Here is a 19,169-nt window from a genome sequence, read left to right as displayed (position 1 = left end):
TAAATGAAATAAAAGTACAAAACATTCTCTTCCATGCCGTCTAGTTTTCCCTCCCAGTTTCAGGCTTTAGTGGGACGCGTGTGAGCTGGGCGCCAAGGTGAGCATCTGACCCTCCGGCCACTGCTCCAGCGGCACAGTTGAACTTTGGCCATTCCACTGAGAGGCTCCCAGGATGGCAGCTATTCTTCTAATCTGAGCCTTCCTATATCCAGGTTTGAGATGCTAACCTATGAATTATGTGTATCAGGATTGTCAAATTAAAAAATACACCTCATTTCAGCCTTCCTTCCAGCTCTATAAAAAGCTAATATATTAGAGGAAAGATCCTAGATTATATTTGATTAATTTTTTAGTTTATAAGTATGGTATGTGATTCATGCTTTTGGTTATTTGAGAATATGGTCAGATAAAAGAAATATACACAAGTATTCCATGTTCTACATGGCATTTGGGTATTCAGTTTAAAACACTCTTCTTAAAGGAAAACCTTCAGAACCTTACTTAACTGAGGGACCACAATTCTAATGAAATGTCACTGTGTTTACAGCTTTAACTGTATTTATGCATAATATATTATCCGACACCAGTGGATATCTAAAATAACGACCTGGAAGAATACTTACTTAAAAGTAGAAATTCATGAAATTGTTTTCTTGGAAAATAATAAAATTATATATTTTAAAGTACCTTATATAGAGTCAATATACTCACCTGTGAAAAACTGAGCAATTTAAAATCCTACCCATCTTTAAAGTCCAGGTAAAAGAGTAACTTCTTGGGCTTCCCTGGTGGCGCAGTGGTTGAGAATCTGCCTGCCAATGCAGGGGACACGGGTTCGAGCCTGGTCTGGGAAGATCCCACATGCCGCGGAGCAACTAGGCCCGTGAGCCACAACTACTGAGCCTGAGCGTCTGGAGCTTGTGCTCCACAACGAAAGGCCGCAATAGTGAGAGGCCCACGCACCGCAATGAAGAATGGCCCCGGCTCGCCGTAACTAGAGAAAGCCCACGCACAGAAACGAAGACCCAACACAGCCAAAATTAAATAAATAAATAAAATTAAAAAAAAAAAAAAAAAGTAACTTCTTGGTCTCCCCATTCGCTGTTAATCATTGTCTGTTATCACACAGTACTTTCCTTAGACCTCTTTCAACATGAATAATATCTTTCCTTCTTATTTGGTGAGCATGTGTGTCATTCCCATTAGATTATAAACTCCTAGAGGAGAAGGTTCCGTTTTTTCCCTCTTTGCATCCCCCGCAGAGCCTTGCAATTTAATAAGCATTCAAACACTTAGAGGATGAATAGATGAGTAGAATGGAAATAGAAATATAACCCATTCCAGATCTCTAACGACAACAACAAAAAATTGTTGTGTTAAACCAACTATAAAATTTTATCTATAAAGCCAAAATCCTGAGAAGGCAAATGTCAACTATACTCATTTTAATAAGTGACCCTTCATTTCAGAAACAGTCTATTTTAAGAGTGCTTTTGTTTTCTTAGCATCTTGAGGAACTAGCCACATATTAATAATTTATATAACCAACTTTCATAGACCTTGTTATTTTAAGTATTCAGATAACACGAAGTTGCCTTAACTTCACCAAATCACCTGTATTATTTAAGAAAGGCTCTAAATTTCCTCTGCTCTGTCATATGATACAAGTTAAGACTTTTTACATGTTAGAAACCCTAAAAGTATTTCAAAATAAATACTACATGTTGACAATCTCTTCCTTCTGATTAACATCATTTTGGAAATACAATCTTACACACACACAAAACAAAGAAAACGTAGCTTTAACACGCGATAAAAATCATCAGTAGGAATCCTCACATGTCTTCAGTAGTTTCTATGTAAACTTAAGCATCCCCAAACACCGGAGGATTCCTGCAGTATGAGACCAGTTGGATCCTCAGGCTGAACTGCATCATTTTTTCGAAAACAAAACTGAGGCCAAAGAGATTTCACGTGTTCAGAGTCACAAAGGTTTGAACTCAGGAGTCTCCCACTTCACTGACCAAGACCTTGTCACTAACAAGGAATTCTGATGACACATTAAGATGACTGGGGTCTCTAGCTTCCATGGCATTCATACATTTTGCTGGCTCCACTGGCCTTGTTTACAAGGACAGTGCCTTTGTTATAGATTCTTAGAACTCCCTACAAGAGTTCCCTCCTCTAATCTTAGTAAAGGTATTATTTAAGTTTCCCAAGACGAGATGTTCATATAGCAAAAACGTGTGACTCACACGAGGAGGTTTGATCTGATTGCTCAGCAAATGTAAATTACAGAATAGCAAAGCCTGAACAACTTGTTACAGATTTTTCTACTACTTCAGGAGCTCAGTATCCATCAGATATACAATGAAGAACACGTTAGGTCACGTGTCAGGTAAGAAAATATCACTGCACCACTTTACAAAAGTTCCTGAGTATGCCCAAAGTGAGGCTTACCTGCATTGGCCTCCCAATTTTCCTTTCATAACTCTCCAGCATATATTGCACTTTACAATTTTTTTTTTTTTTTTTTTTTTTTTTTTTTGCGGTACGCAGGCCTCTCACTGTTGTGGCCTCTCCCGTTGCGGAGCAGAGGCTCCGGACGCGCAGGCTCAGCGGCCATGGCTCACGGGCCCAGCCGCTCCGCGGCATGTGGTATCTTCCCGGACCGGGGCACGAACCCGTGTCCCCTGCATCGGCAGGCGGACTCTCAATCACTGTACCACCAGGGAAGCCCCACTTTACAATTTTTTTATGAGATCTTCACGTCTCTTTTCAAAATGAAAACTGATAGCAATTTTGCTTTTATGCTAAAATCCTTGTAAAAACCTGGATACTATTCATCTATTTTTATAGAAGAAAGCCAGTATTTTAAAGTATTTATATAAAACCCAAACTGTGTACACAGTCTGTTTTCATCATCAGTGCTGATATTCAACACAGCCTTATTTCCCAAACTGTAAAATTATATGTGAGGGATGTGCTTTAATTACAAAACATTACTGAATACTTTAAGTCTCTGCAGTGCTTTGGGAAGTTCTGACTATGAAATCACGAATTTCAGTTTCTTCCAACTACTGCACACAGTAGCGCTCACCCTTTGAGCACCCTTTCAACACCCAGTGATGGACTATGGCAGAGACCACAGCAGCTATTTCCTAGTGACTGTGTTTTGTTCCTTTAGTAAAATGTTCAGGTTAGTAAGTTGTGAAAATTAAATTATACTGGACAATTTAGCCATAGGTCTTCACTTTATGTACACACGGTTTTGGAGACATGTTCAACTCTACCTGTAAATAACTAGCTTAGCTTTACCAATCTGATTCATGCTAATGCTGATAATAATGTTGGATTCTTGATATACGCATCTCAAATTTCTCATTTCTAGTAATTTTTTCATGATGATTACAGCCGTATCATGCCTTAATCTAATCCCCAGCTGAATCAAACAAATAATAAATCACGTGGGAAAATAAATCAAAATAATTATTTAACTGAACTGACCAGCTGTTTGACTAGTTAAGTCAAAATGACCAAACAATAGTCTTAGGTGGACAAAGCTTTAATCTTGTTTCTCTTTAATAAGATCCTGCATCTAGAGAAGACTATGTGAAGAGCCCTCATTTGGATCATATGCAACATTAAATTGAGGAAGCGGAGAATCTAAACAGTAAGCCAGATCATGTCAATGACTTAAAATGACTTACACTTAGTTTTTCTGTAATATATGCAATGCAGAAGATAGCGTGCATCCATGGAAACCTAGCAAAATTGGCAACATGATACCCCTGGCTGGCACACAATTTAGTTATGTTGGCCACTACAGTAAGTTCATTACATGAACACACATTAGCTCTGAAGATAATTTTTTTTTTTTTTTTCCGGTACGCGGGCCTCTCACTGTTGTGGCCTCTCCCATTGCGGAGCACAGGCTCCAGACACGCAGGCTCAGCGGCCATGGCTCACGGGCCCAGCCACTCCGAGGCATGTGGGATCTTCCCGGACCGGGGCACGAACCCGTGTCCCCTGCATCGGCAGGCGGACACTCAACCACTGCGCCACCAGGGAAGCCCGACTTGTCACTTTTTTTTTTTTTTTTTTTTTTAAACTCCACTCTGGGCTTCCCTGGTGGCGCAGTGGTTGACAATGTAGCACTAGTCATAACTTTTAGTGAAAAAAGGAGGGAGAATAACCAGGGTGTACCTTTGTGCTCTTATGACTCCTTACTGATGGAAATAAGTCATTTACAAAGTTTTGAAGAAAACCATATGTAAACAGTTCAATCAACCTTATTTCTTCCATATCCTGATGTTATTATATTAAAATTGTTGATCACATTTCTTAAACAATACAACCAACTATGAAGCCCTAGAGAAGGTTAAGCCTGTGGGGAGTCAACAGTGACCAGTTGAAAAAGTAGGACACTGGGACACAAGTTTCCATCTGGGGAGAGATTGGTTTTTCTTAAGTTTCTGTCATGAGAGTAAATTATAGTGCTCTTTAAAAAAATAACCTTTCTATTTTGGAATGATTTTAGATGTATAGATTCGTTGCAAAGTTAACAGAGAGTCCCCATAGACTCTTCACACAGCTTCCTCTAATTTTAGCATTTAATACCTTTTTAAAAGAACTCTTTTCACTGAATTTTAAATCTTCCACCTTTGAAAAGCCTAAAAATGTTTTCTGAATTTGGACACAGTGATAAGATTTGATCTAAGGAGGGCAGATCTCTACACATGAGCCATATATGTGCACATATGTTCATGTATAATGTAAAGAGGAAAAAGGGATACTGATGGACAGCTGGTGACATATGCTAAACTTAGAAATGGAGGAAAATGTGCTGGATTGGGACTCCAGAGGTTCAAATTCCAGTCCCACGCTTGTTATTGACTTTGTACCACTAAACTTCCCTCTACATCAGTTTGCTCGACACAATAGCAAAGGGATTGAAACAGATGATCTGTATGATCCTTAAACCCAAGATTCTGTTGGCCTTCTTGTCCCAGGTCACATGGTACATTTAATTGTTATCAAAAGCTCGAATCTTCCTTCCTCTCTTTTTTTTTTCCAAATGTATTTCTCAAGAAATGATAAATACCTCCAAGGTCAGGACCATGCCTTATACTTTCTCCATTTGTCCCCACCACAATATTCAGCAGAGGACTCAGAGGACTTACTAAGAGAAGGCACTCAGACATGTGTTGAATAGACTTGAATACACACACACAGGACACTTAGGGTTTCTTGACACTATTTCTTTTTTAACTTTCAACTCCTCAGCCTGTACATTAGAGAGAAATATGTTGGCAGGGGAAGGCCATTACAGGGTAGCGACTCGTCCTAGAAGGCAGGGGGCAGAGGTAGGCTACCACTCCTCCTAGCTCCTACTCCGTACATTGTGTTTTCCCCCTTGGTCTCACACTATTCCCATCATTTCCCCCATATTTTTCTTCTGCCCTGCCTTTTGTTTTTACTCTCCCTTTATTTTTCTTCTTCCTAGCTTATGACGTAGGCCCACCCATAGCTTTCATCAGCATTGTTTAGCTGTGCTAATAGCAATACCAAGATACAATCCAATTCCACACAATTTAATTTGAAAACATGGTTAAAGACTTACTTTCCTGGGTACTTCACATGGAGACATACACAGATATAAGATGACCCAGACTGTTCCCTCAAATTGTTCATAGTCTAAATATAGAGAGACAAGTATATGACGAATTGTGAATTGATACTAAAGCAACAGATGGTATATCAGTAAGCTATAGAAAGAAATGACTAATATACTGGGGAAGGGGAGAAGATTAATTCAGCAAGTAAATCTAAGCTGGCTTTTGGAAGATGACTAGTTCAGCAAAACCAAGAGAAGAAAAAGGACAATCCAGTCAGATGGTGGCACGTACAAAGGCATAAATGTTTGGGTAGTCGGTGTTGCTGGAAAAAAAGGAGATGACCACGGAGAAAGGGACAGACAGATGAATCCTGTTGTAGGATGCAAAAAGCATACACATGCACTCTTTTGTCCACATTTCCAGAAGTCTCCGCAAAAATTTCCGTAAGAGGTATTGTTTTTGTTCACCCCTCTCATACCTTTGTCATCACCATGAAAAGAGCTTCTCCCAAATATCTGCTGCTCCTTGACAGGGGGCAAACCTGAGCTGAACCCTAAGCAAGAAGTCAAGCCCAGCCAGAGCTGCAGCAAGAAGTAGAACCACACAGCTAAGCCCAGCCTAGGTCTGCCGACCTCCAGACTACCTGCAGCCACGTGAAGAGTAAAAGCTTTATGACATACTTCTAAGATATTGTCATTGCTTGTGGCCCTGGCAGCATAGCTAACTAGGACACCTGGATTTTCACACGCTCACAGTCATACTCCATAAATACGCTTTCCTTGAGTTGGTGTTTGGAGTTGAGGCTAATTCTAGATGCCCAATAGTGCCAGATGCACTGAAAATAATGATGACCAATCAAATTTTTCGACAGCGGCATGTGGCAAGAACCCAGCAATGCTTTTTACATTCTTCATGCTACAGGTAGACTAGAGTCTCCCCCTTCATAAATAGCAAAGCTTTTCCTGGTAACATGTGAAAATTAACAGAATTAGAGTCTCAGGGACTTACTCTACCATCAAGCCCATATTTGTCAGAAAGCGCTTCCTGTCCAGTGTCAAAGATGGAGATCCTAGGGATGTGTGGTGACATCAACATTGCTCATCCCATCATGATGTAAAACTAAAGAAAGTAAAAGGTTAGTTCTTAAATGAACTTCTTTCAGAAGTGATTAACTTCATCGGAAAGATATTAAAGGATAATAACGTATAATTAAAGAGCCTTCCTGGAAGCATATCTAAGAAAAGGCAATTATATCACATATTTGCACATACTAGTAAAACTTGGCACTTGCTACCAAAATAGGCAGGAATGAACATTGTCAGCTCAGCTTTTGGATGGTTTTATTTCCATTTCATGCCACCACTGACTTTGGGTTGAGGCAAATGAAACTAGAGACTAGAACAGGGAGTCAGGCTCTCAGTCTACTGAGGATGATGGAGTTAAGAATAGGAGCCAAGCAAGCCCCAAGTTTCTATCTTCTCTCCTACTTTCCTAGCCTTGTAGAAAGCTCTTTTTCACAACCTAAGGGTTCACCCTGGGCTCTATCATTTACTGGTGTTTAAAAAAGAAAAAGAATACCACATGCTGGTATACATGCCATGTATTGATTCTAAGAACTTTTATTTTACGTGTTTTTTAATAACAAGGAATACGACACTTGCCTCCAAACATGAATGTCATTTGGTAGAGGTAAACGTGTGCCAGCACACAGTAAAATACCAGAACAGGAATAAAAAGACCTTGGAGCTGCTTAAACCAAGAAGACCTATCACTCAGAGTGTCTTGGAATCTCTACCTTCTATGGAACTAGAACCATTTTATAAAATGCTATATGAATCTTGGAGACAATCATTATAGTAGTAATTCAGTGTCACTCTGAAGGATATCCTATCCTCATTTACCCTACATGACTGACTTAAATGAATCCATTAAACATCATTGCTTAAGTAACAGTCTGGTCTTTGGCGAAAGACAGATTATAAGTTGCTGAAATAAAGACCTGCAAGTCTCCTCTCCTCTCAGAAACATCTACATTAAGTCACAATAGATGCCTGAAATAGTGAAAGGAAATTCCATGAAAATACTAAAGTTCTTCCCTAATGTGTTCAGTCAATTTTAATCACCAGTTTTCTTGCATATTTTTCAATTGTTCCCTTCCAAAGGCTAAAAATGTCTTGTATTTTACATATTGTAGCATTCTGGCTTGTCACACGTATAGGCAAATTGTTGTTTAAAAGCTGCAGCGTTTCAAGTGAAATAAAACTTATGCTTACACTGGGAAATATTCCTGGATTAATAGAGTTGCAGCAGATATACTCCAAAAATTGACTGAAGTCTGTGATTGATATTAGAAAGACAGAAAATTTATCTAGTTTTAGCAAATGTCAAATCAGCAGCCATTGCTTTTAAGATTAATAAAAGATATAATGGTTTCTAGATAGCCTCTAGATAGAGATTACTATGAATGGAGAAGTGATTTACCAACAGTCACCACAATGAGATTTCTTTAAAGGTTACAATCATCAGTTATTTAGCTAAAACACTGCTGAGAATGCCTGGTCATTTTTTGCATAATGCATAACGTTCATTGTCGATTTGATCTGTATTATAACAATAGAGATATTTCTAACCTAATAGGAAAAACTATCTGTTACCTTCCAATTGCTTAACATATCACTTCCATGAAGTAACTGACTCAGGACATATTACACACTGTCACCTGAGTGTTCTTTCTGCAAGCATAACTTGTAATAATCTGTACACAATTGGCATCACAAAACAAACTCATCAAACTTTATAGACTTTAAGAAAAGATGTAATGAACACAGGGCAGAATAAAGGATCTTTCTGAAGCAGTAAATTAAAATGATTAAATTTCTATATAGTTGTTTGGGACAACTTTAAGTTTTGAAATTTAATTATTAACGTGAACAACTCATCGCATTAAAAAGAAATGTTGCCTACATTGTATAAGTACTTTTCATATAAATTTCCAAATGCCTTTAGGTTTATTCAAGAGGCTGCTTGGAGAAGCACGAAGCATACTGTCTATCGTTTTATTGTTGGATCATGAACTGTACCTCACGTGATGCTGCAGGCTATTTACATAAGCTTGTTTATCCATATGAACTCCTTCAAGGGCACAACGCAGAAGACCTTCATAAATTAAAATGAATTTCTTCTGATGTTGTTTCATGAATGTTTGATCAGAATGAGTAGCAGGTCTGCATCATAGAACTAGAGCAAACCAATACAAAATACATGTATCGCACAGCAGAAGCAGCTTATAGAAAGTGCCCATCGCATTCCTAGCAACACTTGAGAGCCAAGGTAAACAGTATAGAGTCTCTATACTTCAGTACGGTATGGTCTTCAGTTCTAGACTATCATCAGTTTCCTAATAGAGAGAATATGCATGTGTGCCAAATTGGATGCTCTACCATAATCTGGATAAAATTTTTTAAGTAATAAAATCTGGCATCTCTTTCCAGGCTTCAAAACATCCATCCCAACCTCCACATTTTTCTCACTGACACCACCATGTTCCTCCAAAGACTGAAACACCCTTATGGGCAGAGATCATATTTTATCTTGTTTTTATCCATCTTCATCATTAGTAGTTACAGAGTTGAGTTGACTGAAGGTCACAAAATAAAAATGAATTATCAGCCATAGTCCAAAGCTGAGAGCATTCTCACCTGGAATGTTTGATGATAGTGACAGAAATCAAATATCATTGCTAGAAATGATATCTGATAGAAAGAACCCTAGACAGAAAAGCAGAACCACGGGATTCTAGTTTTAGATCTTCTAACACTTAACCATAAACCCTTTCTACATCATTTCCCTCACCTGTAAAATGAGGGCTTAGTTCTATAGTATCTATAATTGCGCACCTCTAAAAGGCCATGATTCTAAAAGCAAGCAGAATTATCACATCGTAGAAGAACGGACAGATCATGGAACCATTAGGTTGTTCTACTTTGGCAGCCGCCACTACCAAGGAAGCCTATAAACTGCCAACTCTCTTAAAGGAAAGATGGAAATAAAAGATAATTATGTTAAAAAAGTTAATATAAGTCTAGTCCCTCAACGTATTTCAAATGGAATAATAAGATTAAGAATACATTTTGCATGTTGTGTGATTTCTAACCTGTTGTATTTATCCATTCATCTTACATGATGTGGAATGAACACAAAGACAACCTACTGAATAAACTCTTAAGTATTTACTAGGATTATATTCACGTCTTTAGCTTGGGAAAATTCACCACTACTTTAGCATCTGCAACATGGACTGGTGTATTACCGAGTTGACATCAACATTCTTAAGGGCAGAAGGGCTGTAAAAGAACAGCATGAATGTGCCCTGGTTTATTTGTACTGTGCTACCTTATACTTACACCCTGCCCTTGAGAGCTATCTCTGTTGTCCGTTCTTCTCAACCTTCAAATGTCATTCTTATACTTAGAGCAGGAGTCTGTGAACTCTGGCTTGTGGGCCAAATTTGGTGGCAGCTGCCTGCTCTGTAAGTACAGTTTTATTAGAACACAGCCATACCCTGTTGTTTACATGCTATCTATGGTTGATTTCATGCTACAATGGCAGAGTTGAGTACTCCCCCAAAACTAAAATATTTACTATATGGCCTTTACATAAAATGTTTCCCAACCCCTGCTCTAGAGAAAAATAACCTGTTACAATTTGAATTCTAATTTTCTTTCTCTAATAAGCCTAAGAAACACAATCTCTAAGAAACAAGAGCAAAGATACAAACAGATTCACACAGGTACATACATACATATGATTATACCTCTTGGCACTGAGTTGCCAATAGTCACTACTTTTGACCCTTCGTTTTAATTTGAATCCTATAATAGGTTATAGCTCCCCCCTAGTACCCTTCCCTACAACAGCCAAGAGTATAGGGACTTCATAAGTCATTGTCAAGGTGTAATCACATAACTAAAGAATCTAATTCCTCCCCCAGAGGAGGCTGCCTACAATTCCACCAAATGTCCAATTTTATTCCATGCTCATCAAGGGCCTAGATACAAGGTTAAAGCACAAAACCCAGCAGATCCCATCCCATGCCTTGAATGATACATTTTCAGGACAGAAAATCAATGGCCAACACCACATGTACATCAATAAACATATGCATGCATATTCATATGTTTAAAATCTCATCAATTATTAGGCGTTTCAAGAACAAACAAGAAAATAACCCTCTTAAGTATCAGAGTGAAGAAGGCCTAAAATTTCTAAGTAATAAGTTTTAAGGGAAACGACACCAATGATCGGGGGCACAAATACATGTTTATATTTATAAATTTTATGCAACATGCATAGAGTTGAAACATTAATACATACATTGATCATTTTGTTGGTCAATGAAATCATTACTCAAAATGCCTGCTATAGTTGTACTTTGTTCCCATCCTCTCTTTCGTAACTAAAACCAGAAAATATCAGCCCTACCCTTTAACAAATATTCTCATACTCCACCCCTTAATAATAATTTTCATGTATTAGCATAACATAAATTAAACCCAAGAAGCATATTAACGTTAAGTCATTTCATTCTCATTTCCCTGAAACCTTATCTATAGTGACAGAATATTTAGGCTGACAGACTTTTTGAAAATAAAATAGAAATAGAAGAGATTTATTTCACCTTCACACGGTGTCTTTCTCATGCAGAGTTCAGATTTCCACATTTGTATCCCTTTAAAGGATTTGATATGCAGGAAAAGAAGAAAGGATGATGGTAAACATTTCATCTTAGAGACACCTACAGACCACCATATTCCAGGATGAACAGTGGCTGAAACCTTACCTTTTACTGACGTGTTAGGTGGAGGGCCTTCCATTCGCAAGTTCCATGGAGGGTCCCCCTGGTTAGCAAAGTCTCTCATTTTCAGATAGCTAATTGTAAGTCGAATGATGGAGGCCTTGTCAAGCTGGCTAGTGATGGCTGCAGGAAGAGGCAACAACTTGGCCAATTCATAGAACTCAAAGTTTTCTTTCCCCCGGCGGGAGCGAGCAGCATCCCGGGACTTCTCCTTTCTCAATGCTTGTAAACTGGAATCAAAGGAGTGGAAAAGTGTTGTTTAGAACATGTAACTCTGTCATCAAGCATAAACTGCTTTTCTTTTTACTTCTTTTTTCCCCCAGCAAAAATCTACCAAAGTCATCTTCAAAATTCCAGGGACATAGTAAAAGGAGTTCCAGACAATGACCTCTAAAACCATAAATTCTACTTCTAGGCTTATATGCCATAAACTCAAGTGCAATGAGTAAAAATAGTTTGCTTGTTAAGTTTTTTCCTCCAATCACCTATGCACTGAGATATATTAATTGTTTCTAAGACATAAGGTTTACAGGTGATGCTTGATGTTATCAGCTATGAGCAATTTAAACGATTGGCATTGTATTTATATATCTATTCTTAAGCTAATGGTTTTGTTCATTTAACGGTTACCACTATGGAATTGTAAAGCATCAGAAGGACACATTTGAAAAAATTTATTTCAGTTACCATCTTGAGAAACAAAGCGTAAACACACAGTTCACAGAATTAACAAATAAAATGTTGATGTGCTTCCAGCCCTCAATAAGAATCATGACCTTGTCACATAAAGAAAACATCTTATTGGAAATGAAGATTTCAATGTAACTATATAAATGCACTGGTAATTGATTGATAAGAGAATACTTTAATTCTTTATTAATGAACATACATTCATAGATGGATAGACTCTCTAAGATACTAGAGAATAAAATATATCACCCAGAAAAGTCAAAATTTAAGATAACATAAATTTAATGTTGAAAGATAAAGCCCTGTATGGGTCATTAAAATTTATAAACATTATAGACATATTACTTCACATAAGAGGCAACAGGTGGGATCCAGTATTTTCCTTTAGCTATTCATGTACATTTCTGTTTGAAGTTTGCTCACATTGCTGAAGGCAGAATCTAGCACAACTGAAGTTGTGTGTGGGCATCTGACAGGAGAAGTGCACCTACTCTGAACTGCTCCGTTTTGTGTCTGATGAAAAATAAATTCAAAATCAGACTGTGATGATAAATAATTGGACAATATTTATAGTATCAAGGTATTAGTAACATCATTTGTAAGTATCCATTTTATTGGACTTTGAAGGCATTTTTAAATCTTTGAATCTAGCATTCTGGTTTCCCATTACAAAATATCAAGAAAGAGAAATAAGAAGGAAGCAAGACCAGAGGAATAGATTAAAATGAGACCAACAGTGTGGCTTCAATCTCTTAGTATGAGCAATAACATTCCCTATTACCTTAGACCACATCTGATATTGTTCATAGTGGAGACACTGTTTTCACTGCAGACATTTCAGGTATCTTATTGAATATCTATGTGATTTAAGCAATGCCATAATGCTATGGTCAAATACTTGCTAGGCTAATACCCCTACCGGTTTCATGTTCACTCTATTAATAAAATATTCTACATTAGCTAACTAATGTATTTCTCAGAACTAGACAAATTAATGCTATCATTTTCAGAGTCAAAGCAGTCACAGGTGACAAACTTTTGTCTTGATGTTGGTGATAAGCAGAACCATCACTAATTTATAAAGAAAAGACATGTTATGCCATTTATTTCCCAAAATTTTAGCTGGCCTCCATTCACTTCTTTAAATGCTCAGTGTGGCTTGTTGAAAATTGTCAGTAAAAGTAAGAGATGCCTTACAATCTGATAAAGTATAAGTGTAACCAGGACCCAGGTCAACATCTTAGGATAAAACAATGATTCATAGCCCTCCCTCTATATAATAAAAGTAATCTAACACCATTTAAGTCAGTTGTGCCAAAAGAACTATGTCATTTGACAATTTTTCTCTACCACTTGTAGAGTGCAGTGGTTCAAGTTCAATGCTTTGCTCTTTTTGTGTTCTTGTAATCGAATACTACTCCAGAAGGTGGGCTGAACTTACTTTTTTTTTTTTTTTTTCTTTTCTTTTTGGTCCAGTAAGTGACTATGATGGAGCCCTAGAGCAGGGGCTGCAAACTCAAGGGCTTGCAGGGTGAAGGCAGGGAATGTCAATGAGTAAAGAGGCCTGAGGCCACCTGTGGAGAAGTGGAGGCTGAAATCCCAGGCAAAGGAAAGCGCACACCATTTCAGCTTTGCATGTGCTGCTTTGGGGGAAGGCATGCCTAGTGTTGCCAGATTTCTGCTGTTGCTATTTCTAGAAAACAAAATCTGAATTTTTACATAGCACTTCCAATTTTATGTTATGTGTTAATTTTATGTTAACTAACTGGCATTTTTAAAAATCATGCGAGCCAAACAGAACATGCCACTTGGTCAATAATGGAGCAGGGACTCATTTTGCAATTGGGTAATAATTTGGGAGGCCAATTTTGCCAGAAGTTTTACATGGATGTTATATATAATTTTACTTACACATAGTGTAAGTGGTCACAAATGGATTCACTTGTTATCTATTTAATATTACTAATAGTCACTTGTTATCTATTTAATATTACTAATAGTCACACTAGGAATTTCTCTATTCAACTGAAGCAAGTAGAGGATTAGTGGGTTATTCTGAAATTGATATCTCTGCATAGGCTTATCAATAATCTAAGGAAAAAAAAACTAATCCTAAGGGTAGGCAAAGCCCAAGATCACAGGGATCAACCCAATGAGCTCCAGGGGTGAGGCGGAGGGGAGATGACTTCTTCTGTCTCCTCAAAGAAGGGGAATATGTGGACACTAAGGCTTTGGGGTGCCTTGCCTAAACATTGCACTCTGACACTTGACTTTTCTAAAATACCACTTACTTTATGTGTTCCCATACTACCTCCTTATCGTTTTTCTCTTCTCTACCTCTCCCCTCTTTAAAAAAATCTCTAACCCACAACTGTGTCACCCTACTGGAGTAATCGTCCTAGCCATAATCTTAATAACAATGGGTTTCCATGACTTCCACATCACATCATTATGCTGACACCACAGTACAGAAGACTTTCCGAATGATAGCACTGTGTCTGTAATAAGTAGTAACTGGTTTTGAGGGCAACAGCAATAAAATACAGTTAAAGGATTATAAAGGTTGTGGAGATGCTGATACAATAGATGAAGCTAAAGTCCTTAAGACAAGGACAGATCGTGGATTAATCTTTTGCCTGCTTTTGTGAAACAGAGCCTAGTTACAAGTAATTCTCAAATTGAATTAAGGACTACATTAAAAGCTAAAATAAATTTGCATTTATACATTCTGTTCTAAACCAAAACATTATGGTTGCATTTCTAAATACTAGAGAAAGAATGGATTGACTATATGTGAGTGAATGTTATGGCCTGATCTCTGCCACCTAAAATACGATTAAACAGTAAATACTCCTTGGGTCCAAACTTCCCACTGCTTTAATGTTCTTTCACTTGGACTCTGAATAACAGAAAACCCTCCACAAATCAAAATTTCAACTCTCTTTGATGACGACAGTATCATCCTCTCTAATAATTACCACCACCAGCAACAAAATCAACAACCATTTCCAGACACACACACACACACACATATCTGAAAATCATAGGCAAAATTATGTATATATGGGTATATTTTGGGGGTGATGGTAAATGATTTTCAGGTTTTCAAAAGGGGCCCAGCACCCAACCAAAATTATAACAATCTAATGTATAGAATTTCCTCATATAAGGATTATAAAGTTGGATTCTGCCCTCTTTTTGCCATTGATGTTGCTAGAATTAACTTATCCTAAAGAAATACCTTGGTTAAAAGTATGTTTCCGTTCAACACTTTGAAACAATGTTTACATTCTATAGTTATATCTTTAAAGCATAGCTGACAAGCAATCAAAAAAGAGTTTACTGAGAATGAAGATTTAGCAGTCAGTGCTTGTAAATGTAAAGTGAGTTTTTAAATCTTTCCATCTATTTTAAGTTCCTTTGGCAAGTTGTATATTTTGCGGAAAGAGTCCCAATGAAGGAGTTATGAGACCCACTTTAGCCACTGTAGGCCACTTATAATTCTAAGTCACTAAGTTGAGCCTCAATTTTATCATCTTAGATCATGAGAATGACAAACAAGGAGTATTTGGCAAATCTCCTGGGACCACTGCAATGACTCATATGATAATTTCATGTTAGTATATTGTAGACCACAAAGAAGTGAACCCCTTGGACAATTCTAAATTTTAACTTATTATTAACCGGGGGATTTTTGTGGAAACTAATGCCTGTGGCCAGCAATTTGTTATGTAAGTGATATTGATACATCTCTGGTCAATAACGTTTGGGTAACAAAAGATGTATTAATACATCTCTGGTCAATAATGTGATAACAGTTAAGATAGTTTGTAAGCTCTAAATGTGATAGAGTCTACTTCAGAGTTTTACAACTAAGAATTTTAATAAGTTGGAAAGACTTAAGAATGCTTAAAATATAGTCAACCCTTCCTTAAACTTTCTTGGAAGCACAGGAGTTAGGAGTAGGGGCTCTGTAGCCAGACTGTAAGTATTCACATCATCACACAGTTACTAGCTGGGCTACCTTGGATAGGTGTCTCAACTTCTTTAGGCCTCAGTTTCCTCATCGGGAAATAGACATTATATTAGTACATACATCACAATATTGCTCAGAGGAGTAATTGAGCTAATATATGTAAAGTGCTAAATGCCTGCCATGTTGTAAACGTTATATAAGCATTAACTATTATTACGGTAATTGTAAGACTTCCCTGAGGACAAAAGCTCAACTGTTTTGATCCTAGTACCACATCTGATTATTACCTTACTCCTCCACAATTCTTCGTAATTTTCTTTAACCAGCAGCCTCTTTCCTACCACTTTTTTTTGTTGTTGTTTTTTTACTCTGGTTACAGTTTTATAATTCCGAATACTTATTTGTTTTCCTCATTGTCCTCTCAAACTGCCACTTGTGACCTTCATTTTTTAGTAAATTTTATTTCCCATACAGTGACAGTAGAAATGAAATCAAAGGCCTGACTTCTGCTTGGTGACAACCCTAAACTGCTGATTTCTGAAACTCCTTCCATGTTCTCTCAGCTCACGCTTCTCACTTTCTTTAAGTTCTGTCTGCTGCCTCTCTCAGCATATCTCCACACTAGCGGAAGGCAGAGGGTAAGTGTGTGGATTGCAGAGCCAGACTGCCTGTATTTAAATCCTGGCTCTGTAACTTATGAATCATGTAAACCTGAGCAATTTACTTAACTTCTTTTGCCTCAGTTTTTCTCACCTGTGAAATGGGATGATAATACTATCTGCTTCATAAGGTTCTTGTTGATATTAAGTGAGGTAATTTTTGTAAAATATTTACAGTGGTGCCTGGCACACAGCAATACAGTATAAGATGTGTTAAATGAAAACCTAAGCTCAGGTCACACCGACTGTTCTATGCTTTAAGGTACATTTATAATTTACACTCTGTTCTCACCAATATGATTTCTATCCACTGGTTCTGATATACCACATTGTGTACTTCAGTTAAATAAAACTACTTGATTGCAGAGATATTGATTTTTCCTTATGGTCCTCTTTATGCCTATGGTCTATCTGTTTTACACCACAGGTATACTCAATAACTCGTTCAAATAAAAAATAAAACATGTCTCATTAATGGAAGGTTAAATGTTTATAAATACATGATTGCCTGTAGTAAGAATAATAAGGGGCCATTTTTTTGTTCCCTAAGGTAGAAAAAGTGGCATTCAATGGTTGAGACACGCAATTTTGTTTACACAGAAAACTGAACATCCAAACAGTAGTTAAGGGAACGGGTTACTCAGGAAGATGGTGAAAGCTTCTATGGAAGACTTGAAAATTGCAATGATTATTATTAGTCAGAAAGAGTATATGTGGTACTCCTAGCAGGAAGAAGATCTTTCAAAGTGTCTCCCAAAACATCACAAATCTGAAAGTTCTCTTTAATGTCAGGCAAAGCCCCAAATCCAGGACCATGGAGAGCTCAGCCAGAACATCTGGAGCAGGGAAGAAACTTGGAAGGGCAGCAGCATTTCCTGCTCTGGCCTCCGCATCGGGAGCAAGGCTGAATCATGAAACTTTACTTGAGCCAGCAATGAGACAGGAAAAACAGGTAAAAACTTAAAAAAACATAGGTACTGCCACTATCACAAAGCCAATATTATGAAATTGACTCAGGACTTATAATCTCTCTGAAGCTGCCACAGAGCTGGATAAGGGTGTCAGTTTTTCATTGGGCCATTTGTCCATGGTGGACAAAACAGATAATTTTGGACATGATGACTCATTAAAGTAAAAGAGGTAAGTTATCTTTTATGGCTGGTCTTTTGTAAAATTTAGTTTTGCAAAATTGATTATTTGGTTTCCTACTTCATAGAAATGGCGATAATGATTACGGAAACAATATAGCTAGAGATTTACAGAATATAACAGAGCAAAAGTAATAATTGTCACAGAGGAACAACAGAAGTAAGTCAGCTTAATTAAATGTTTCTTCTCCAATGACTTCTTCATAGCATAGATTTCTATCAGTTATCTTTTTTACAATTTATAATTATATTTGTGGAATGGCTTCTTATATGGACATTACTGACAGATCCACACTCTCTTACACAAAAATCCTCTAAGTCTCAGCTTTAACACCTTCATGTAAACTTTTAGAATACAATAACTAGTTTATAAAAGAACACGGAGAGCTTCCCTGGTGGCGCAGTGGTTAAGAATCAGCCTGCCAATGCAGAGGACACGAGTTCGAGCCCTGGTCCGGTAAGATCCCACATGCCGCGGAACAACTAAGCCCTTGCGCCACAACTACTGGGCCTGTGCTCTAGAGCCTGCAAGCCACAACTACTGAAGCCCACGCACCCAGAGTCTGTGCTCCACAACAAGAGAAGCCACTGCAATGAAAAGACCGCGCACCACAACGAAGAGTAGCCCCCATTCGCCACAACTAGAGAAAAAGCCCATGTGTAGCAACAAAGACCCAATGCGGCCAAAATAAATACATTTATTAAAAAAAAAAAAAGGAACACGGCAGGTTTTGTTCGTCTAACTAGGGGAAAGGAAAGGTAGGGTCATTAAATTTTACCTTTTTAAAGTACTTCTAAGGAGCCGGACAGGCAGTTTTTTATGGATTTTCCTACTTGTTTTGCTTAGGAGAACCCAGCACTACAGACTTCTACTATTTATCAATTAATCTGGCATGCAGCCTCAAAGGAAGAAGGTCGACCTGTATTAAAAATGCAGCCATCAAAAATTCATCAAAGGCTGCAGCATTTTAACTCATGAAGCTTTGAACACCTGCATACTTGTCAGATCTCTGGTCATAGTTAACGGTGAGACCTATAGTTACTCTGGTACCTACACCTGCCCTGACATGAGCTGAATGAGGAGACTTCCCAGGGAAAAACTACAGTAAAGATTCTATAAGCACTGCTTGCCCTTCGTTCGTTACTTTCAGTAAAACAGCCCACCGCACACTGACATCACATAGAGTTCAAAGTCAATCAAATCAGCCAACTGCAAAGAATAAA

At 37.7% G+C, this 19,169-nt stretch overlaps 1 protein-coding gene across 1 annotated transcript in view; it reads right to left on the bottom strand.

The window, feature by feature from the left end:
* Positions 1 to 19,169, bottom strand: part of NPAS3 (neuronal PAS domain protein 3) — a 758,103-nt gene that overhangs the window by 584,128 nt on the left and 154,806 nt on the right. Inside the window, exon 2 of the mRNA XM_032621122.1 lies at positions 11,458 to 11,702. Coding sequence (XP_032477013.1) covers positions 11,458 to 11,536 — 79 coding nt within the window. The 5' untranslated portion in view covers positions 11,537 to 11,702. The remainder of the gene's footprint in view (positions 1 to 11,457; positions 11,703 to 19,169) is intronic.

Source organism: Phocoena sinus, chromosome 2, assembly GCF_008692025.1.
Source record: "Phocoena sinus isolate mPhoSin1 chromosome 2, mPhoSin1.pri, whole genome shotgun sequence".
In the NCBI taxonomy this organism is placed as follows: Eukaryota; Metazoa; Chordata; class Mammalia; order Artiodactyla; family Phocoenidae; genus Phocoena; species Phocoena sinus.
This window is presented reverse-complemented; position numbering and strand designations above follow the sequence as displayed.